The following is a 22327-nucleotide window of genomic DNA, read 5'->3' as shown; positions in this document are numbered from 1 at the left end:
GGGAAGGGGACAGGAGGTGGTGGTGGTGGTGGTGGTGTAACTCACAGGGCTGCCCGACTCTTGATCCTGCCCTTTCTGGCTGTGCAGACTGCCGATCTCAGTCTGGGAACCAGAATGAGAGACTCCCTCAAAGAAACGCCTGCAGAGAAACAGACAGACGGACGGACGGACAGACAGACGGGAGAGAAAAAGGCAGGAATAAGAGAGGAACAAAGTCACCACGACCCCGGCGCACCCCCGCCGGCCTGTCCCAAGCACAGAGCACCGTGGAGAGGTCCCCGGCGGAACGCAGGGGTGGACGCCCACGTGCCCTCGTGCCCCAGCAGGCTAAAACCTGTGACCCCAGGGAACTGGAGGCAGGTCTCTGTCTCCTAGCCAGCAGCCATTTCCCCCTCCGGTGATGCCCTGCCACCGCAGGGTGCAGAAAGGCAGCCCCAGCTAGGCAGCTGTCCACCTCACCGGTGCAGGGTCTCCACCAACACCGCAACCCAAACGTGCTGCCCTCCACGCCACCAGGGCTCCCACAGACTTCTGCTGCCTTCCCTTTTGCTCCCCCTTTTCCAGGGAGGGCTCCTCTCCGAGCACTGCTGCTGCACACTTCCAGCTGCAGCTTCCACCTTCCCTTCCTGCTTTCCCCTTCCCCAGGGCTCTGAGGCCGCAGTGTTGCGGGCAGAGCAGCACCGCAGGTAGCACGGCGGTACTGCAACGCCCTATTTTGTTCCCTAACATTTACATTTTTATTTGTTTTTTTTTTTAGGTCTCAGCGCTGATGTTTTGGTAGAGCCACATAGTGCCACACCAAGTCACAGGGGTCAACACAGGAACCCCTGCTGGGGAGCAGGAGGGTCTCTGCCACCACAGCGAGGGCTGCCCGCTTCCACCTTCGTGTCCCCACTTTCCACCCATCACTTATTTGTCAAGGCCCCCTCCATGGTCTGTGGGCTGCTCAGAGACCACAGAAGCCTTTGGGAAACCAGCAGGCTGCACCACTGGATCTCACTGGCAGCTCTCCCAGGACCCTTGCAGCAGGGCAGCCCGCCCGCAACGCGCAGCTTCCCCTTAGAGAAGTGAGGCAACTTCCCCCTGAGCTGTCCGTCTGTCTGTCTGTACTGTGCTCACTCCCAGCAAAACTTTCTCCTGGTTTGGCTGCTGTGCAGACAGGACTGCTGGGTTGCAGGGATGACCACAAGCATAGGACACGGAGCTGTTCTTCTGTTAGGACCTTGCCAGAGTTTCCACCTTTATCCTCATCTGGATTCATCTGCAGCTTTCTGCAGGATACCCACGGGCTTCGGAACGTCCTGGCTGCCCCTTGCACTTTCCTTTTCTTTACTTCCTCGTTTGTATACAGCACACTGTGCTGCCGGGCACAACAGGGCCGGGTTCTCTGCTCTTACTGCTCCTGCAGGGACGTTTCATCTCAGTAAGTGATGGTCCCACCACAGAGCAGCCCGTCAGCAGCAGTGTTTACAGACTGGCAGGAGAACTCGTGGCTCAATTTTCCCCTCGCTAGCTCCATGGCCGGCTGCTTCACGACACGTTCATTCACAAAAGCCACAGATTTGGAGTCTGCATTGTGCCCCCATGAGATATTTTCCCCAGGTCACACAGAGATAGCGGATGTCTCCTGTTATTAGCACATTTCTGCTCTCTCCACCTCTCCAGTCTCCGCTACAGGACCTCAGGCACCGTCACCACCCTGCACGGTCGTTACTCTGCACTTGCCCTTTCTCAGCCAACGGTTTCAATCCATCCAGACAGACCATATTAAAAACTTAAGAGTCAAAGCAGAGAAATATGCTAAGCTTTCTAAAAATACAGCCCCCAGCCAGCACCTCTCCTTTGTACTGTCCCTGTAGTCCTACCCGACGTGGCATACCCCTGGCTGGCACCTCGAAAAGCAGGTGTCCCCAACCCTTAAACATTGGATTCATCCAAATTGTGTGCATTTGGTCTGGCTTTCAATGCCCCCTTTAAATGGGGCTGGCTCCCCCCCCGCCACCTGGAAGCTGTGTCTGTTTCTGCCCTCTCTCACTTGCAATCCAGAAGCTTTCGTCACTAGAGGATGTGTCACGCCGAGCACAGAGCTCTCCCGCAGCTCTCAGCTCTCCTGCTTTGCAATTTAAAGGCTCTCTCCTCCAGGTGTGACTGAGTCAGAGTCCCAGCAGGTTCGGATTTAGGGAAATCCCAGCCCTTCTGCATAGCCTCCTTCCCCGCTGTCCATATTCTCAGCCACCCAAGGAGAATTTTGCTCCTTCCCCTCTGTTCTTCAGACCAAGGCTCTGACTGCTGAGGTCTTACAGCCCCCAGCTGCCCCCCAGGCAGGGCACCAGCCACCGCTCACTCTCAAGGACTACCTGAACGCCCGTGCTCCACACGAGCTTTGTGGTGTCTAGCGAGGCTGTCTACGACAAAAAACCAAACCCAACAGGAGGAGCGCCTCTTGAATTTACAGGCTGGGTTGGAAGATCACCACCAGCTTCCTGAGGCAACCAGGGTGAGAATGCTCTGCACTGGGACCCCGCAGCCCATGGGAATGCGAGGAGATACGCACTCAGCACTGCCAGAAACGGAGAACGGAGTGCACACCAAGCTAGGGACGCTGGGAGCAGGCTGAAAACCAGCCCAGGGCCCAACAGGCTGTCCTACCAGAGACAGCAACGCCCAAGACAGGCCATCAGGGCCGGTGCAAGCACACACCAGCACCTCCGGCAGGATGCTCTCCCAGGGACCGGACCTTTGTGGATTTGCAGAGCCAGAGCAGGGCCTTATATTTAAACACACTCGGCAGGCTTTAATTCTTAAAGTTTCCGTAGCTTTGCAAACGTAAGCTGTTATCTGACCGCAAGACCACCATCCTTTTCCTCCCACAGCACCTCTGTTTCTTTAAAGCCTGCGGTGAGAGATCACGTGAAACTCCTTTCGGAGATCCGAGCAGACCACCTCAGCAGCTCCCCCGTGCCCACACACCTGCTGTCTCCTCCCGAACAACTTGTGGATCTGTGGGAGATGTGACTTCAGTCCTGTTCCTGTCTCCTCCCCATGCCCTGAAGCGGTTCCTGAATCCGGCAGTTCTCTTTTCAAACATTTTGCCTGTGGCAGACCAAGTCTGCTGCCCCTGCTGAGCACCTTCACCAGGGATACAAACTAACCCGAATTATTCTCAAATACTTAACTCTAGGGACAATAATGACAAGTCATCTCGGCTTGGTCTCTTCTTGCCTAGAAGAGACTCAGGGCACCGTGAGGCAGCCAAGCAGAAAGACAACAGAAGGCAGCTTCCTCACGAAAGGACAGCACAGAAACAGAACAGCCACGAGCGGAGAGGCCAGGTGAATGCGGGCCACGTGGGAGAAAAGCCTGGTTGCAGCGCACCTCCGTGCCAAGTCAGCAGTGCTCGGTGGAGCAAGCCAAGCCACCGGGCGCCTGGGGAGCGGGACAAGCAGTGTCGCTGAGGGTTGCCAGCCATACACCTCCACAAGGGGTGGGAAGGCAACATGCAGATCCCGCGGGGACACAGGGACTGGCCCTAGCAGCCCCGAGACAACGTGCTCAAAAGGCAGGCGTGCTTCGGGGTGGAAAGCCTGAGAAGGCCAGGACTGCCAGCAGAAAGGTGTGAGAGCTAGCGACAGCAGGGGCTTAGATCAAGGAGGTACTCTTACAGCAGGTCAGGAATAGTGTCAGACGCTGGACCGGGAGGAAATCAAATGAGAGTCATTATGAAGGAACCCAATTTTTATGGGCAGTTTTAAGGGTTTTTTTTAAACAGGATACACAAGTGAGGAACTCAGCTGCGCCAACAGAAGATGACAATGGGAAAGGAGAGGGGACAATGCCTACATTAGGCCAAGCAACAGAGGAGTGTCAGAGGGCATTTCTCCAGGTCCCACGGACGGTGCTGGTGGCCTGTGACCTCCCGCAATCCTTACCTCAGGGTCGGCTTGGGCGTACTGTGCACGCTCTCGTTGTCCTCGATCTCTGGGCCGCTGTCGCTGTTGTTGCACTCTTCCAGGCTGTCATAGAGCAAGCCCAGGTCTTCCTCCACCTCCTGGGTCTGGTCTACGGGGTCAGAGTCCAGGACCTGTGGGACAAAGCCAGAGGGCAATGAAGAGTTAGGGAGTCATCGGCATCCCAGGCCAGGCACGTGCAGGTGACACTGTCACTGGGCCAAAGGACGTTGCCATGAGCATGACATCCCCCCAACAGGCCTTTTGGGAAGGTGTTTTTGATTTGAGCATGAAGCTCGGAGTTGCCTTTTTGAGGCAGAAGGCTTTGAAAAGGCCAAGCCCCAGCCCGTGCCATGCCTCACGTCACCTTTGGGAACGGCCCTGAGCACCTGCAGCTCAGGCTCCCAGTTAGCAGGAACCAGCACTCTGACACCGACACATCTGCGAGGAGCCGCTGCCAGGTGGGGCAGCCTTCCTCCTCCTTACCTCCTCTGTCACTTTAAACCTCTTCAGCAAAGCCACAAATTTCTGCTTGAAGTTTGGTTGCTAAAATAAAACAAGAGGAGAAAAGAAGGTCAGCAAAAGTATCCAAACAGGTTCCGAGATGACAAATGCACAGCCCATAGTTGCTCCCTTTAACAGCCCACTGGCTCCCTTCTGGGTCCACAGGCCCACGCTCAGCTAGGATCTACCTTGGTCCTTAAATTTGCTGTAGGATTTGGATTAAATCTGGACTCTGCGAGAAGCTGCTGACTGGGGCATGAGGGATGGTGCAGGGACTATGACTACGCTACAGGCTGGAGGAGCACTTTCTCTCCATTTAAATCCCCTGTCTCCCAGAACACCCGTTTGAGGAACGCTGCCTTCAGTCAATAAAAGATGGGGAACAAACTCAAGGAGAAGGTGCCCAGGGACCTGACAGGGATAAGGAGATGCTTGGGGAGCAGGGGGCTGCCAGGGCAGCTCCCCCCTTCTGCTGAGTGGCAGAAGAGCTGCCAGCGGCCCTACTCGTGCCAGCCTTCCCCCCCCATCAGGTGCACAAAGCCAGGCTAAGCATGGCTCAGGCCACGAGCTGGGGCATGGCTCTGGCCAGCAAGCTAATCCAGTGAAGGCAGGAGGTTTTCCCATTCTGCTCAGAGCCAAGGGCTCCATCGCCTGCTCTGCACCAGTGCCAGCATCCCCCTGCCCCGAAATCCAGCCCCTGCTCTGCAGGGAGGGGAGGAAGTTGAGTCCCTTCCATCCCTTTGATCACATTGGAAATGCAGATGTTACTCTGGTCATTGACGTGGTTCGGATCATTTTCCTCCTGGCCTTCTTGGTTTTCCTCAAGTCGTCCTCTTCATCAAACAGATCCTGCGGGCAAGAGGCCACAGCACGTCAGAGCAACTCGGGTGCTGCAGGGAGCAGCAGCTCCTGGAAGCCTCCCCGCCCCACGCTTACCTCCCACCTTGAAAAGCTTTGGCCCACTCTCCCAGAGGCTTGCTTCTCACTTTCCTGCTCCTCTCCCTCCTTACCATTCTCCCCCAACAGACCTGCTTTATTAGTGATGTTGCCCCTCCAGGGGGACAACGTGCCAGCAAGGTGCAGAGGAGGCACAGCAGCCTTCTGCAATGTCCTTGTTGCAACCTAAGCCTCTTTTCTCAGCCTCCCCACGACCCACGTGCTGTTCTCCCCTCTCCAGCGTTAGCTCAGAGAGCACAGCACCCCGACTGCACGTGTGGGAGAGCAGCTAGGAGCCCTGCTCCTCACCCCCAGCCCCTGTCCACAGCCACGCAAGCAGAGCAGGGGAAGGAGAAACTGCTTGTGCATACAGCATGCTGACCCCAGCTCTCTTCTTCACCCAGCAGTGGCAGAGACAGGATATTTGGGGTTGGAGAGGAAGCCGAGGCCACAATCCAGGGCCTCCCCAGGTCATACACGTGTTCTTCCAGGGATCAGCCTCAGAGAAACACGCGGCTTCCACATGGAGTACTGATGTATTAGCTTGGCACGATGGGGCAGGTGATGTGGTGGATCCTGAGCTGCTCAGGATTGTCGCTGCTCCTGATCAGCGTGCCACCACAAGGCTTTTTTAGTCCTTGAGTGTACGCAGCACAACAGGAGGACAGCAAACGGCAGTGGCACAGCTCATCACAGGGCTGGGATGGGTCTGCCTCCTGATCATTTTAAGACCCAAACTACTTCTTCCTAAAAGCTCTGTTCTCTCCAAGAGAGAGGGCAGCTCAGGACAGCCTCTGGCCTGTTATCACAGGGAGAAGGGATAGCATCCATGGTGCAAGGTGCTCAGCATTCTCCAAAGTCCTCATGCACCACAGTCCTTCCTGCTGTCAGGTACTGTGGCTCTCTGCCCTCTGAAACCATGACAAATGTTTGCAAGGGAGGTGAGAGAGCTTGGGGTGATGCAGATGCTCAACGTCTGATCCTTGCCTGAGAGATGGGACCAGGACATAAGCCACCCTGCTAGATCTCTCCCTTACCTGGCCCTGAACAGCATCATCGCTGGCTTCTTGCTCCGAGGAGAAGCTGTCATCCTCTTCTTCAGAGTAGTTATCAATGTCTGGGGAGCGATCTGAAAGCAGACACTGCAGATGCCACAGCTGAGCAAGACATCTGTCCAGGCTCCAGTCAAACGCTCAGTATTTCTGGCAGACACTTGGGGACGCACTCTGTTACCCGTGCCCTACCCCAAACGCTTGCCTTTAGGTCTGTGGGTGAACGCTAACACACCTGAAGCTTTGATTTTAGGACCCGAGGGGACACTCCCATCCTCGTGGTCGATGGGCTGACTGGACAAGGAGTAGATGCTGATTTCAGCCACTCGGATGTTCACGTCCTTCATGTTGCTGTGGAGGCTCAGGAGCTGCCCTCCGTCTGTCGGGTGCTGCATCACCTAGGCAGACAGACAAATGTGGGTGACACAGAGGACTCGTGGCACCGAGCTCCTTTCCCAGCACTGGCACTGGTGGTGCCAAGCTCCCGCCCCGTGCCCAGCGCCCCGTACCTCGGCCATGTTAATGATGCCCACTGCGAGGGTCTTGTAGCCCAGGATGGTGCGGTTCTTGTACCTCTTCCTCCGCTGCAGCATGATCTGCAGCTTGTTGCCGTCTCTCTTGAGAAAGTGCGGGTACTGGGGGAGGGCAGCACAGGGAGAGGGCAGCGTGAGGGCAGGGCTCGGGATGACACACGGGGAGGTAGGGAACTCTTCCTCGGTGCTGATATACAGCAGGATCTGACCTGCTCGCCTCTGAGGTGCCCCTCAAAGGCCACCTGTGCTCCACATCATCCCCCAAATCCCCATTGCCCAGAGAAACACCCCCTGAAACCCTGGAGCAGCAGGCCAGCAGCATGAACCTGTGCTGTGATCGTCAGGGCATAGGCAGGCTCCAGAGCCCCTCCTCAGAGGCTGCCCCCTTCCCAGCGAGCCCCAAAACCACGCCTGCTGAGAAATGCCGGGCGAGGGGAGCACCAGGATGCCCAGGGGGCCAGGCGAGGTACCTGCAGTGAGAAGGTCAGCTCCAGCTCGGTCTCCATCAGGCCGCCAGGCGGGAGGACGTATTCATTTGACCTCAGGACTCGCTTCGAACCCTGCAAGAAGGTTGATAGGCACACATAGCTCGGCTGGAGCGTCTTGGCCATGGACTCCAGTGCACCACACATGTAGGTCTGGTGTTCGTAGCCCGTGAGGAAGGAGCCAGCACCGTGGCTCTGTTCTGTTCCACCTCACAGAGCCACCTTGCAAATGCCAATAAACACTTTGCCAAAGCCTGGGGTTTCTCCCGAGCTGCCTCTTCTCCCTGCCCACCTGCTGGGACCTGCTTTTCCCAAGCCTGCTCTGCTTCACCTGGCTCCTCGCAACCAGACGCTGCGGTTGCGGACACTGCTGGAGCCAGGCAGACAGCACCAGCAGGGGAAGGAAAAGGTCCGAGCACGCTGCCTGGCCGGGAAAGGGACAACGGGACAGTCCTGGATCACGTCTCCCCCAGCAGACAGACCCAGGCGCAGCTGGCTCTGCTGGGACCAAGGCAGGACACCCCAGGGCAACAGGGGTCCCCTCCTCGCCCAGCTCATCTCTCCAAAAACTCTTCCTAGCCATTTCCTCTGGCAACAGTCCTTACCTTTCCACATACACAATTGTTTTTTCCCCCTAGGAGGGCAGTGAAAGAGGATCTCTATCAACACAGCCCACTCTTAGTACCCTTTCCTTTACTTCTCTCCTACCTTCACTACCTCCAACTACGGCGTGGCTGCTGACCCAGAGAGACCGAATGATCCGGGGGATGAAAAATGTCCTCTGTATGCACCAGGCTCTGTTGGTCATAGGACAGCAGAACTCACGGACCTTCCCAAAAGGCTCATACCCCGTGGCTGTGTCCCCACAGGGCTATGGGACCAGCTTCAAGGATAAGATATCCCACAGTGGTGGCACTGGTTGAAGGCCTTTCTTGCACCTCAATTGCTGGTGTTACCCAGGCTAGGAAGGATGGGAAAAAAAAGAAAAACAACCCTATAGAGGGGAGGCAGGAAAGGCCTCCAGATCTTGCAATGCTGCAGCATTACAGTTCTTGCCGATACCGAGGCAAAGACAAGCTCTACAGAAACAGTCCTTCGTTCCCAAGAGGCCTTTTTTGAGCTGCCTGCAACACTGCTCCCAGCGACTGTGCCAGGAGCAAGGCTTTCCCTGTGAAAAGGCTTCCTGAAACGGAAGAGAGGAGGTGGAGCTAATCCCCTCCACCATCTGGGAGCCTTCCTGGCCAAGAACGCACCAACTCTTCCTTCCTGCATTGCTCTTCATTAAGAGACGATAGGTGGTCACCACTACAGCCTTTTACTTAGGCACATTTACCATTTGCTGTTTGTTGCAGACTTCCCACCAAAGATTCAGTCCTTCATCAAACTGCACACACCAGTGCAGTTATTCTTCATGAAGATGTTACGTCTGGGGACGGCGCTACAGCAAAGGAAAGCTGAGCATAGTCTGGGTTGTGTGAAAATGAAGGTTTCTTAAACATCACCAGCCTCTGTGCTCCTTACCACTATGGGAGCTTCAGCCCAGCAAAAGTGCAAGCAGCAGCAGGTAAGGAAAGGGACTGCTCCCCTGTTCAGCAGTGGTGACACCACACCTGGGCTCTGGAACCAGTTTGGGCTCCCCAGTATAAGAAAGGCATCGACAGACTGGAGCAAGTCCAGCAGAGAGGCTGAGAGAGCTGGGGGTTGATCAGCTGGAAGAAGAGAAGGTGAAGGACAACTTCACTGCTACCCACAGACACTTAGCAGGAGGGCGCAGAGAAGACAGAGCTGGACTCCTCTCAAAGGTGAGGATGAGAGGCAATGGGGATGAGTTCAAAATGGGAAATGACCATTGTATGCTAGGAATGACTCCTCCCTCCCAAGGGCAGTCAACACTTGGGACAGGACACAGGAAGGCTGAGGGATCTCCATCCCTAGAGAAATTCAAACCTCTGTCCGATGTGGCTTTGAGCCCCTGACGTAGCTCAGCTGCTCTGCAGTTTGGGTAATGGCAGGCAAGGCCTAGCTCTCAGCACAACAGTCAAGTATCACCCTCGGTACTAAAAGAAGACTTAATATCAGACTGCTTCAGTGCAGACCACAGACAACAAAGACTGTTAAGGAAGTAAAAGCAGCAGGGAGCGGTTCTGCTCGTAGATCTTCACTACCTAACAGACTGCAACCGTACCGGAGCTTGCACTGCTCTATACAAGCACACAGCTCCCAGGCCTGGTTTGCCAGGTACAGCCCCCAGCTTCAGGTATAAATCTGTTCTGATGAGTGTTCAAAACACAGAGTTTGGCACCATCACCCCTCCACAGCAGCACCAAGGGTTGAACCTGAGTCTCCAGCCACATCCAGCGAGTGGCTGCAGGAGGATCTGCAGCCCTGCCCCAGCACCTGCCCTGGCAGCGCGGGGACCAGCTTTCCTCTTTCTTCGATTGCTTCCTCTGTTCGCAGCTCAAGACTGAGAGTTCCTGAATTACAGCATTGGGAGTTCCCTCTGCCAAGAGGGAGCACCACACTTCCCTTCGCACCATAATCACAGTGAGGAAGCCAAGACAAGATAACTGCACCTTTGTGGTGCTGCGCCAGGCACATTTGAATCTCTTAATGCCACGCTGAACAATACGCAGCAGGAAATGTTCCGTGACATCTCCACGCTGTTAAAAAACATAGCGAGGGGTAAAGTTTTAAAAACCACACAAGGGATGTGAGAGCAAGTCCCCTTTTTAGTAGTTTGGATTTCAGTAGTTCAGACTTTTACCTCACAGGAAGCCCCTGTGAGGTAGCGAGGGGTAAAGTTTTAAAAACCACCCAAGGGAGGTGGGAGCAAGTCCCCTATTCAGTAGTTCGGACTTGAGTAGTTAGGACTTTTACCTCACGGGAAGCCCCTGACTGAGGACACTGAATACTCAGATCCCCTCCGGGAAATGAGGGTGTTCTGCAGATGTGAAAGCTCCCTCGGCCCTTTGACAGGCGTCTTTCCACACGAGGGAGCAACACCACATGTGGAAGCTGTGTTTTAAAGACCAGATCAGTGTGCTCACTGGGACACCCCAGAGAGGCCTCCACCATCCTCTGGGGCACGTATTTTCATGGAGCAGGCCTGGCACTTGTCGTCCCGATGCAGGCCCCACTCGGGCAGGCCCCGAGCTTCCCTTCTGTGTAACGTGCCCTTGGGAGCAGCAGCATCCTGACAGGATTTGCCCCAGCCCAGCGGAGCTACCGCTGAAATGTGAGGGAATACAGCTCCCCTTTCCACTAGTCCCCAGCTGGGAACTTGTGAGGTCCTCCACAAACCACACGTATCATCTGCTTCCACCCAAAAGATGGCAACGCTCGCCGGGCAGCCTTCACACAGCTACTTGCTGCCGTGACTCATCTGTTACCTAGGAGAGGTGCGGGAGGGATGGATCCATCTGAGGCCGGTCCGTGGGCAGGCTGTGCTGGAGCTGCCTACAGCTTCCATCTGCCTCCCGGGAAGGCTCGGCAGTCCTCAGCCCTGGCAAGGCGGCCGCTCAGGCCGGTGGAAGCAGCCCAGGTAGGCGCACGAGCCCACCCCGCTCCCGTGACGTGCGCCGAGCTACAGGGGAATGTGGGCAGGAGCCTCCTCCTCCAGTTTCCTTCAGCTTCGCAGGGAGCCTACCGTGGCACGCAGCCGCAGGTGATCCAGACCCCGACCGCAGCCTCAGAGCCCTGCAGAGAAAAGCCTCTGTGGCCTCCAGGAGTCACTGCTGAAGCCTCTCTGCCTCCTTGCCAGGCTCCTTCCTTCGCTAGGGCCTGCATCAATGGACACAGCCCTGTGTTTTTGGCTCTCCTGAACAGTACCATGCACACAGCAATGAAAAGGCCAGTGATGTGGGATGCTAACAGTGTGTGGACCACGGCATCCTGCTCCTTTCCTCCCTCCAGGCCCCACGTTTCACACATTTCGCTTTCAGATCCTTCTGGGCAAGGAACCCACCCTGCCATGAAGGCAAATCCTAGCTCCCAGAGCTCCACTAATGCAGCAGCTTCCAGCACTAATCCAGGATTTAGATCCTAATGTGTGCGGCACAAAGAGCTCAGGGGGAGGACAAAGCTGCTGAGCGCCCGCCCCACGATGCTTTCAATGGGATCAGCAGCTTTTCAACCGGCTGACAAGAACGAAGGAAGGACACCGGCATCCCAGCTGGGTCAGGGGAGCTGTGACAAGGACAGCAGGCTCCAGAGGCATCGCGCTTCCTTGCTGTCCCTTGGCAAAGTCTGTGCCCACAACCCACGAGGAGCCATCTCTCCACCACCAGCCACAGAGAGAGGGAGAGGGCAGGATCACACACATGTGAGGATGCGGGCAAATTCCCTCTCCCCTTGATGATAAAAGATCCTTTCCTCTTCCCTCTGCCTGGTTCAGAGTAGAGGCGCCAGGGCACATTGAGAAAGGGAGGGGACAGCAGAGGCAGCAGCAAGATCCCACAGGGTGCAGATGCCTGCAGAAGTCACGCACATCCCTCACACAGCCCCTGCCCTCCCCAGGGAGGGGGATCCAAACAGCGAGCACTGCCAGAAAGCACCCAGCACCTACAGCTCGCCTAAAGGGTCTGCAGTGGGGTAGGGGATGCCAAACCTCAACAGCAGCTTGTAAGGAGAGCCTTGGCTGAGGCAGGGAAGCGGGACGCACTGTCCCAGTGCGGAGGCCTAGCCAAATTCACCCCCGATGCCAGCCAGCACCAGGCAGCTTGCTGGGACATCATTCCCCCCTGCCTGGGAGCCAGAATCACCCCAAGGGTGCTATAGGAGGCAGGAACAAGGGGATGGCACAACGCAAGGGACACGCAGACCGGCACTTCACCGCGAGGGCACGAGGATGGGCTTGCTGCCGCCGGGCAAGGAGAGGAGCCTACCTGAATCTTCACGGCGATGAGCACCGAGCTGAGCTCTTTGTCCAGCTCTTTCAGCACCGTGAGCTTCTTCAGGCGCAGACTGCAGAGCCTGTAAGACAGAGAGAATGGGACGCATTCAGGCACCACCATCCCTGGGGCCCTGCCACATGGTACCCGGCGCTCGGAAGGCAGCCTGGATGCTCGGCCCCACCGCGGGCACAGGCTTGGCCAAGGAACGCCGGCGTTCACGCGCCACCGAGACAGCCCATTGGGGAAAAAAGGGAAGAAGGAAAATTAACGGAGCTAAAGCAGGCTTAAGGGATTAACGTGCGACAGGAAGTCCAACAGCAGGCCATGTGGTGAAGAGATCCCTTCCCAAGCAGGGCTGTTGCCAGCTCTGCTTAAATCTACCTTGGCCACGAGCACTGTTTATTTATAAACCAAAGCACCTAAATCCATTCTTATCCCGGACTTAGTTAAGGCAAATGTTCCCATGCAGGCATCACCACTCGGCTCTTCTCTCGTGCAGTGCTGCATGGAGCTGACTCGGGAGGCAGCAGCCCTGCAGGATGCCTCCTGCAGCAGAGACACCCTGAGCACCTCGCAGCCCGGGGACTCAGGATGGGAAGTGGTAGGGAAAAACCACAAAGGAGACCGAGGCTCAGTGAGAAGAGCTACTTTGGCTGCTCGAAGGATTAGTCGGTGCCTGTGAGACTGCCAGCCACCCCAACCTCCTGCCTAGGAGCCTATGGGATGCTCCCACGGAGGTTATTTGCAAGGAACGACGGCCAAGCTTAGCTGCCACCACTCCCCAAACAGTGCTAACTTTGGCTTTCCCTAGATCCTAGAGGAGATCCTGGAGGTGCACGGTTTGCACGTGTAAGTCAAGGACTACTCAAATTTTCCAGTTGTTGTAGTTACCTGCATGGACATTTATCCCCAAAAGATTAAAACTTCCATAAAGACATCCAGTCTTCATTTGAGGACACTGAAAGATTGCAGTTCTACCTGGCAGTTGTTCTCGCTGTAAAACGTGCTCCTTACCCAAACTAGCTCATTCATTAGCTCTTCATGCTCCTCTCTGAGGAACTCAGGAATCCCACCAGTACCTGGTGACTCTCCTCGGGGAAGAGTACTTGCATGCTGATCAGCTCCGCCTATTTCCTCAGCCTAAAACAGCTGAGCTCTTTTATGTCTGATAAGGCACTTTAAAGCTCCTTTCTTCTCTTTCTACCCTCTCCAGCTTTCTTGCACGCAGCAGGAGAGCCGCACCACGTGCAGAAAGCTGGGCACCTGCTTCCACCCACCGCCCTTGCCCCCAGAGATATCGCTTGCCCAGGACCCTGCGACCCCAAACCCTTTTCAAACCAGTGCTTTCTGCAACACCACCTCCCGTCCCACTGAGATTAGCACGCACGTTCTGGAGTCTAAACATATTTGCAGCAATAGAGCACACCTATTTCAAAAGGGTGCTCCCCAGCAGCCTGCCTATCCCTGATGACCCCCTTTTTATCCGTTACTTAACCAGCCCATGCATCGCCTAGATTTGTGTCACTGCTGTGCAGGCACAGGTCTGGACAGCAGCGGGTCCCTCGCTAATCCCTGCAGATCCCCGTAGGACAGGATTGATCCACGACGATCAGAACAGTATGTCCGTGATCCCCCCAAGTCATTGAACTTTCTGGTAGGTAAGTTATAAATCTGGGTCTACCTGATCATATAGGGTAAGCAGGAAGTGCTCTTGGGCTGTAGAACTACGGCAAGGACATCCTCTGTATTGGGTTCCGGCGGTCACAGCTGTGTAATGCTGCTTCCAACCTGCAAAATCCCCTCCCCTGATCATGGCTTTTTAAACCCGCAGCACAATAAAGCAGCTTCTTCCTCTGACTTGTGCAGCTCTCTCTCTTTATTCGGCCACAGAGCACCACCACTGCCGGCCGAGGAGACGGTAGGGAAGAGGAGCACACGTACATACGGTCACACGTCTGTCACTGCCCCCATCCTCAGCTGAGATGACGGTAAGGGAAAGGAGCACACCCACATCCACGCAAACATGCATCCTGCCAAGGAAAAAAAAAAAAAAGCAAACGCAGGAGCTCACTGAATCTGATGGCATTCAAACCTCAAAGGTGTAATTTTCCAGAGCATCCCGGATGAGGCACTGAGCTCCTCTGTACCAGAGGTACAGCTCGTAAGGCTGGCAGAGGGGCGAGGAAAACAGGATGAAAACACAAAGTGTGAGCAGTACAGGAAGAATAGGCACCCTGCAAAACCGGAGCTGTACAACTACACGTAGCTTATCCACGGACTGGAAAAGGTGCCTGGAAGAGAAGCAGCCTGAGCTCTGTGCAACCAAGGAACTTTGGACATCTGTTTTTGCACAGGAGAGCCAGCAAGGAGCCAGAGGTGCTAAGTAACACTTCTGCTGGAATCACACGCTGAAGGTGAAGGCTGGAACACGAAGCCAGGCAGCACTGAGGGCTCTTTGAAAGGCACATCTGGCCCCTAACGGGATCTGGAACCTGAAGGGCAGGCCTCACGCTCCCTTTGAGTGGATACGATACGTTTTCTCCACCAGCATCCAGCGCTGTTCAGTGCTCGGCTTGCTGACCACCAGTGACTGGCAGCTCAGACTAAATATTATTTTCCTGAACATCCTGACCAACTTCATGCAGCAGCAGCCAGGATTTTCTCTGAAGCTCCCATGCCATCTACAAACGTCAGAGTGCATCCGCCCTTCCTAGCAGTGGCCCTCCACGCATCCTGGTCAATACTAACACTGTTATGTGAACAGCCGGGGACTAAGCCTCCAACAGCAGCAGTTGGAGGCTTAGCCAGGAGGATCAGGCACCCCAAGGCTCAGGGGTGCCCTGGAGCTCTCCTGGGACCCGCCAGTCTCACAGCTGCCCACAAAATCAGCTTCACCCGCTCTGCCCAGAGGCCCACAGCTCACCTCTGAGAGGCACCAACAGCAGGGAGGGCACAGGAACGGGGTGTGCGTGGTGTGATGCTGCCCACAGTGCTCTCCCAACCTTCTGAGGTCAAGGCACTGCATCCTGTGTCACGATATACGTGGATGAGGCGCCGCTGGTGCACGCAGAGGGAGACCTACTCCCGTTTCAGAAGCCACGTCCCTGCTGCAAGCAACCAGGAGCGAAGAACTGGGACAGCAACGGGTTCCTCATCAGGCGCCGCAGCTCAGGGAGGTGGGCCAGTGACGTGCGTGAAGATGACCTGGGATGAAGGCCGACGTCAGCCTGCTTCGAGAGCCTCCACTGGGGAAAACGTGACAGAGCGCACACGGCTTGCTAGCACACTCCTGCCTCTCTGCTCTCCCACTGCTGTGGCCACAGCGAGCGGCACTCAGGTAGCTTAAACAAGCACAGTGGGGGCCAAGGGCCATGCCAGCTCCTCCTGGGCTCCCCAAAAAAAGAGGGGCCCCCACACAGGAGGAGGGCAGAGGGCAGAGGTGTGCTGGGGACGGCCGAGAGTGCCGGTGTCAGCAGGGTGTACGTTACCAAAGAGCAACACGATGTCTTCAGTTAGGACAAATGGGAGGCAAAGGGAAGAACACAGCGCCCTGCAAAGCGGTTTTGTCCATCCTTCCTCGTCTTCACAGCTGGCAGCCCTCAGATGTCCAGAGTCCTCCTCATGGCCTGGCAGCCCGTGCCCCATGGGATGGCCGTTCAGGGCAGAACCCAGCCTTTTTTCCATGTACAACACATTCAGCTGACCCTCAGTGCCACTGCATTAACCCGGAGCATTTCATCTTTCCTGTCCTCCGGGAGAGAAAGCCCACCCCAGCAGCCCCAGCTGCAGTCATACGCCTGGGCAGTCCCTTTTTAATTGCATTAAAGGTCACCGTCTCACAGCACACGTACACTTATCAGGCACGTCCTGCTCCCACCAGCCCTTGGAAGGGTGCCTAACTCTTTAATCCCCGGGCAGATGATCTCAGAACAGCTCTGCTTTGGTCAGTGCTTTGCCCTTGAGCTCCCTGCCGCCGGCTGCTCGGTTACGCATGCACACAGAAGCCGCTTTCCCGCTGCGGGGACACGCGTGGGGCTGCCCAGGAGCTCGGGGTGCCACCCAGAGGCCTCCCGGGAAGAGCCTGCTCTCTCACTGCGAGCTCTCAGCACTCCTCTGTGTCCAGATCCGTGCTTCGCAGCGTGGCGGTGCCACTGAGACGGCACAGCCACCCAGGGCAGAGCGGGTTACTGAGGATATAAAACTCTTTCTCTATAGGTAACGCGACGTGCAAAACCATTCTCCTCCTCAAAGCTGGTATCTGAGTGTATTGGAGCCCAAACTGCTCTTGGACCAGCTGCAATGGTTCCTCTGTAGGGTTTTAACGGGTTATGCTTTTGAACCATCATTGATAAAGGAGATCGGCCACGATGCACTAAACGGTGTGCGCCAGCCCTGCCACGGGGAGAGGCAGGCAGACCCGCAGCAACACTGCCCTCAGGGTGCTTTGCTCTGTGCTCCCCTCTTCAGAAAGTTACCTCTGCTTCAGGCTTTCAGCTGCCGTCGTGCTGCCAACATGTCAGCGTGCCGGCGGTGCACCTGGAGTAAGACGTGAACTGCTTGTAACGCCGTGTGCCTAAGGAAAGGATGGCTCCGAGCAGCGGGGCAGCGAGGTAGGGGCATGAAGACGCCGGGCTCAGAGCCATCACACAGGTCACAGCTCCCCAGGTAAGGGCACACGTGCTTGGCCAAGGCCACACACCAATTTGGGGAGCGTTCCCCATTCTCCAGAATCCCCACCAAGCACAGAGCAGCAACACACTGCCCAGGATTCCCACTGCCGACGGCTCCAGTAATTTCCTTCTCCTTGGGGCCACCCTTGGAGGTTTGGATGTGCCTCGCCATGGGGCAAGCGCAGCTCTCCATGCGAACCACTCCTCACTTGCAGACGGTGATGTTTGTTTTTTATTAAACTACCATCCTTCTACTCCTCCATAAATGCTAAATTAGCGAATTAGTTGACCCGTTGGTCAACTTAAGTGGAAAGATGAATATGCTAATTGGAACTGCATGTTTCCCGACAAAGTACTTCTCCTGCTAACGTTTAACCTGATTCATGTCAGACACAACCCAGCAGCAGCTCAGCGTGCCATTTTACAGTCCGGTCATGCTGCTCTGGGCTAGAAAAAGTCAGCAACGGAGAAATGCCCTACCAAGTCATCGTGGGCTGGTATTATCACCCCAAGATCTGCGCCAGCCAGAGTGCTGCTATTTTAATAAACCTGCTGTGCTTCCTTCCCAGATGTATTCAGCCTCTGTTCAAGGCTTCCCCCGCTAGTTTTGCTTTAAATCTTTCCCTTTTAGGCAGCTTGAAGTTTGGTACCCACCTGTGGCTGCACGTGGCAGCGTTGCTGAGAGCACTGCTTTTCACCCACCACCCCAGCCCTCTCGGTCTCTGCAGGCTACTGCCCAAGCAGCAGCAAGAAGGGACCAGGCTGGCCAAAAATGAGGTTTTGTTTTCTGCATGGAGGTTTCCAGCAGCTATTAAAAAAAAAAAAAAAAAAGAACTTCTGACACGCAGGTCCCTCACCACACTGGCCTAGACCAGTGAGGCCACGGTGCTGACCACAGGTGACACAAGCACCCTTGTCTGAAAAGGGGGGACAGAAGTGGTAAAATCACGAGAGAGCAAACTCTGTGCATTCAGTGCAACAAGCAAGATCGGAACAGAAACCCTGCGACCTGCCTAGAAAGAGCCTGCCAGCCGTCATAGCCCTAGCAGAGCTCTCTGACACGCTACAGAGCAAGGAGCTGCAGCTTACCTGGTGCCACAGAGCAGCTTTCCTTTTAGCACAGAGCTGCCTGCAACCACCTGCTGTGACAGAGGTGCTCCTTTCCACCTGTCTGGGCGTGTGTTGGCCAAGTCAAACCTGCACGTTCAGACGCAGTGCCCTTGTTTTCTTCCCAAGTGCTCTGAATTTTACACGGGAGACGGTTAAACGTTCCTGAAATGATTCATCCCCAGCTCTTCGACGTGGCCTGCTCGAGAAATGGATGCCAGTGCATGCACCTTGGGACTGGCCCACAGGCGGCTCCGCACCAGCCAGCTGAAGCAGAAGAGACAACAACGTGACTTGTTTTGGTTCACTGACCAAACCGTGAAAGAAATAAAAGCTAGATCAAGCCCAAAATAATACTGTTTTGAAAACAGACAGGAAAGGCACCTCTGACTCTTAACTAACGCAGAGGAAGTGGTTAAGAAGGGCAGGCAATAATTAAGACTGCAAGTAACTGTGAAATCAGTTACAATTTTTAAGAGAAAGACGAAAGTCAAAGGACAAGAACACCAAGGGAGCAAATTGAACTAAAGGCTCAGGACCGGGGCATCCCAGGAAGGTACTGGAACGAAAAACCTAGTTCAGAACTATCTGGCAGTTCCTTAAAAAGAAATGCTGTAAGGGGATCAGACAAACCACCCCGATGCCTGGAGGGAGGGGCAGCACCACAGCCTGGTTAGACCGCACTATCTTCAGCTCCCAGGGCCGAGAAACAAGCATACAAAACATCAAACCAAGCACAATTACCAGCGGCATGCACGGCAATATGCAGGAACTGGAACAAAACACAAACCCCGAGAAGCCAAGATCCCAAAGCATTCGTCAGCTTGTTAGTAGCATCTTATGTTCACCCTCCCTCGCTGAAGACGCTGGCTTTTCAGGAAACTTGCCGGGCTCCTTCCGCTTCCTTGCAAAAAGCAGGTCGCAGAGATACATCCTTTGGGGACTCCACAGTGCAGTTTGGCTTGCCCAAACCCTACAGATTCTGCACCAGAGCACCACCACTGTACTTTTTTACGGACCTGTAGCGCAACCAGCCCTGCTTTGTACAAGGGAGAGGCAGTCCTGCAGCCAGACCAGCAGCAGGAGGAATTAAAATAGGCTCGTACCACAGAAAGAGGAGGAAGGTCTGGAGGTCCTGAGTTTCCTGGGTTCCATAGCCAACCACCACGATCTTGCCAGAACTAGCAGACGCAAAGCCTGCACTGGCTTAGTTTTTAATATGCACTGAAATTGCCTTGGCAAATTAAAATACGGCTTTACAAGAATAATCCCTGCTTAAAATTGACGTGTAATTAGAGAGGCATGTAAAGGCCAGTTAGAGCTGGGCCCCACTGCAGCTACACCTGCCCTCACCAGCGGCACGCACAGCCCCGCTGTCCTTCACGTTGTGACAGCCAAAGCACGGGCAGCACAGGGCCAAGGCATGTCTTACCTGTGGGGGGAAAGCAAAAAGAAAAAAAAACCCACCCCAAACCAACAACTAGGCTAATTTTCCTGCGCTGTCACAAAGCACAAGCTGGTCTGCTCTTCCCCTAGTTAACGCTCTGCATGTAGAAGTCAGCTGTGCCTGTCACAGGGCTTTTGTGAGCCTCCTCTGAAACTTGTTTTGTTTCCTCTGCACCCAGTTGTACCCTATTATCCCCCATAACCCAAGTAGTCCAGGTTCAGTGGCATAGGGGCTTCTAGGCAGCATTCAGCCGCGATCTCACTCCTGGGGAGGCCAAGAATGATCCAGTGGGGAGGCCAAGAACGATCAGAAGTCAGGTGGCAAGTCCTGGCACACAGCACTGCCCCCAGAAATCACCCACAGTTTGCAGGGCACAGTCCTCTGGGCCAGGATTTTACATCTGGGCCAGGCTAATAATGTACACAGTCCTGCCCAGACCCCAAGCCTTCTGTCACGGGTGCTTTCTGGGGCCCACGCAATGGTGACTATTCCTCTGGGCCAAGAATCTCAGGCTTCAGCAATCCCGAGCCTCTCTTCAGCTGCCATTACGCTTGAGCCTCAGTGCAAGAATATTTGTTTGCATAAAGCTCTTCCATTTCATCTCTTCTGTGGTGGCTTTCCTCCAGACCAGATGTGGGCAGATAAGAGACAAGCAAGCGCTCCTTAGAGTGGACACAAAAGTTGAGATATTGTATTCTTTAGAAAAAGAGAAATGCATTTAAATAAAAAGTACATGGAAATGTTAACTATCGCCCTACTATACAGCTAATAATAATAATAATAAATTTGCAAATTTAAAAGAAATTGCAGTAAGAGTCTTCATAGCTTTAAAGAATTCGAAGAAGCGAGCACGGGGAGCTCACCGGACAGACATCAGGAAGCAGAGTTTGCCAAGGGCTAGCCTCTCCCTGCCCTGGGTGCACAGGAGAACACCACGAGCAACCAGAAATGAAACACTTCGGTTCACTGGCAAGTTGCAGGGCTGAGGAAACCAACTGGGAGCCTGAAAAAGCAGAGAGGTGATTCTCCTCTTTGAACCTCCACGTGAGAAGGGAGGGTATACGCGATAAGATCTGCTAGCTCCAGCCTCTTGGAGGGCACCGACCGGAATCCGTTGGTTTCTGACTGCTCAGGAATAATAATCCTCCATCCAATTAACGGGGCTTTCTACAGAAAACATGTTTAGATGAGTGTTCTCATAATCCAGCACATCTAAAGTAGCTCCAGCGAGCCAATCTTAATAGACTGACTTCGGAGATTTTAACTGAGCTCTCATTTCCATACAAAAGCAGATTAATTATTTGTGAGCTTTCCCTCTAGTAAACACAAAGTGAGTCACCCTTTCACTTTCAAAAAGGAAGCTAAAAATGAATACACTGCGTAACCCTATAATTTTTATAGTGCTCCGGGAGGAAACGCCACAAGGGGTTCACGGGACCGGGTACAATTTACCTTGTTGATCACCCTGAGCCCATGCTGCTGTGCGCCAGCTGCTCTGTAGGTGGTAATGGACTTCCCACAGACAGATTACTGACTCCAACCTGCCTCTGTGAGAAGGTGCATAAGGCTTTTTCTGTATAGCTGAGCTGCTCCAGAATGTAAGAAAAGCAGAAGCAAGGCTGCAGCAGAGCCCCAGGGAGCCTGGTGACAGTAGCAGTACCGGCAGCATGACTATTAGCATTTGGTCCTCCAGCTCCGGCCCATTTTGGAGAACAGAAGTGTATGTGGTCTGACAGCCCTGCGTGTTTCTCTTCTCACCACCGAAAGGGACAAAGGATCCAACTATCATCTGAGCCTCTTAGCACTCCTATTCCCAGCATCCACATCTTGAACTCTATGAAAGTGGCTTGAGGTCCATCGCATTTGCACTGGCAGAAGTCACAGGTGAGCGCACGTCACCTCAAGTATTAGCGTGAAGATGCATTAATCGCATTGTGTCTAGACAAGATTCTCCTCATTCACCCAGGTTTTGTTTTTAGTACAAGTCCTGGTGAGCCTTCTGAAGCAAACCTCTCTCCTTGGAACTTGCCTTTACAATATGAACCACTGAAGCACTTCCAACCTGAAATTTATGCTTCCATCTGAGTCCACATCTGGTGCTTTTTGATTTATATTTGGACCTTGGTCCCAAAGCATCCGCAGAGTAGGAGACAGAGGCTGCCTTCTTGGCACGTATTATTCCCATAACCAAAGGCTAGTTACTGGGCCAGTTCTTGGCTAAGAACTGGCAGCGTGAAGAACTCCTGCTCTCTCCACCCAAAATCAATTCTCGGTGTGTAACACAGAGAACAGCGTAAAGCCATCGATTTCGTTCCCGAAAACCTGAGCTGCTTCAGTAACGTAAACCAAACTGGGTCTCCCCATTTTGGCAGCAGACCAGCACCTATTGAAAGCAGCAGCATTGAATAAATCTCTTCCACATTAGAGGCTGCTAGAAAACCCAGCAGCCTCTTCACTACTGGGTAGGCACATTCGCAAAGAGGAAGAGGTGGGTGAGACCGATCGCAGCGCTGTCTGAGCAATGCAAGGACAGCCCTACCTGCTGCAACAGAACAGGATGCTGCTGTTCACGAGGCTTCTCCTCCGTCCAGCCTCAGGTGCAATCTACCTGTTATATATACCATTTTCTTAAAAGGAAAGCACTGTGGTCAAACAGAAGCCGTGCTGACAAGAAGATTCTAGCAGGACACACTGCTGCCCTCTGAGACTTGACGGTCCATACCCTGCCAGCCCTGACGGCTGCCCAAAAGCCTA

At 54.5% G+C, this 22327-nt stretch overlaps 1 protein-coding gene and 1 long non-coding RNA gene across 3 annotated transcripts in view; one reads left to right on the top strand and one right to left on the bottom strand.

Annotated features, from left to right (window-relative positions):
- LOC121068626 (phosphofurin acidic cluster sorting protein 1-like) overlaps window positions 1-22327 on the bottom strand; it is a 50756-nt gene that overhangs the window by 5728 nt on the left and 22701 nt on the right. The window contains exons 1-10 of one of the 2 annotated variants that reach the window (XM_040553967.1): window positions 18109-18220; window positions 12341-12428; window positions 7443-7532; window positions 6949-7074; window positions 6675-6837; window positions 6425-6516; window positions 5220-5300; window positions 4434-4493; window positions 3930-4081; window positions 46-139 (exon numbers count right to left, since the gene is read on the bottom strand). In XM_040553967.1, the coding sequence (XP_040409901.1) occupies window positions 46-139; window positions 3930-4081; window positions 4434-4493; window positions 5220-5300; window positions 6425-6516; window positions 6675-6837; window positions 6949-7074; window positions 7443-7478 (804 nt within the window). In that variant the 5' untranslated portion in view covers window positions 7479-7532; window positions 12341-12428; window positions 18109-18220. Of the gene's footprint in view, window positions 1-45; window positions 140-3929; window positions 4082-4433; window positions 4494-5219; window positions 5301-6424; window positions 6517-6674; window positions 6838-6948; window positions 7075-7442; window positions 7533-12340; window positions 12429-18108; window positions 18221-22327 lie in introns of those variants that run through there. The other variant, XM_040553966.1, reaches the window with a different exon arrangement.
- Window positions 4503-9187, top strand: LOC121068631. Its single transcript, XR_005818993.1, has 3 exons — window positions 4503-4981; window positions 6325-6328; window positions 9177-9187. It is a non-coding gene; the product is annotated as an uncharacterized LOC121068631 (long non-coding RNA).

Source organism: Cygnus olor, chromosome 3 (assembly GCF_009769625.2).
Source record: "Cygnus olor isolate bCygOlo1 chromosome 3, bCygOlo1.pri.v2, whole genome shotgun sequence".
NCBI classification, from domain to species: domain Eukaryota; kingdom Metazoa; phylum Chordata; class Aves; order Anseriformes; family Anatidae; genus Cygnus; species Cygnus olor.
This window is presented reverse-complemented; position numbering and strand designations above follow the sequence as displayed.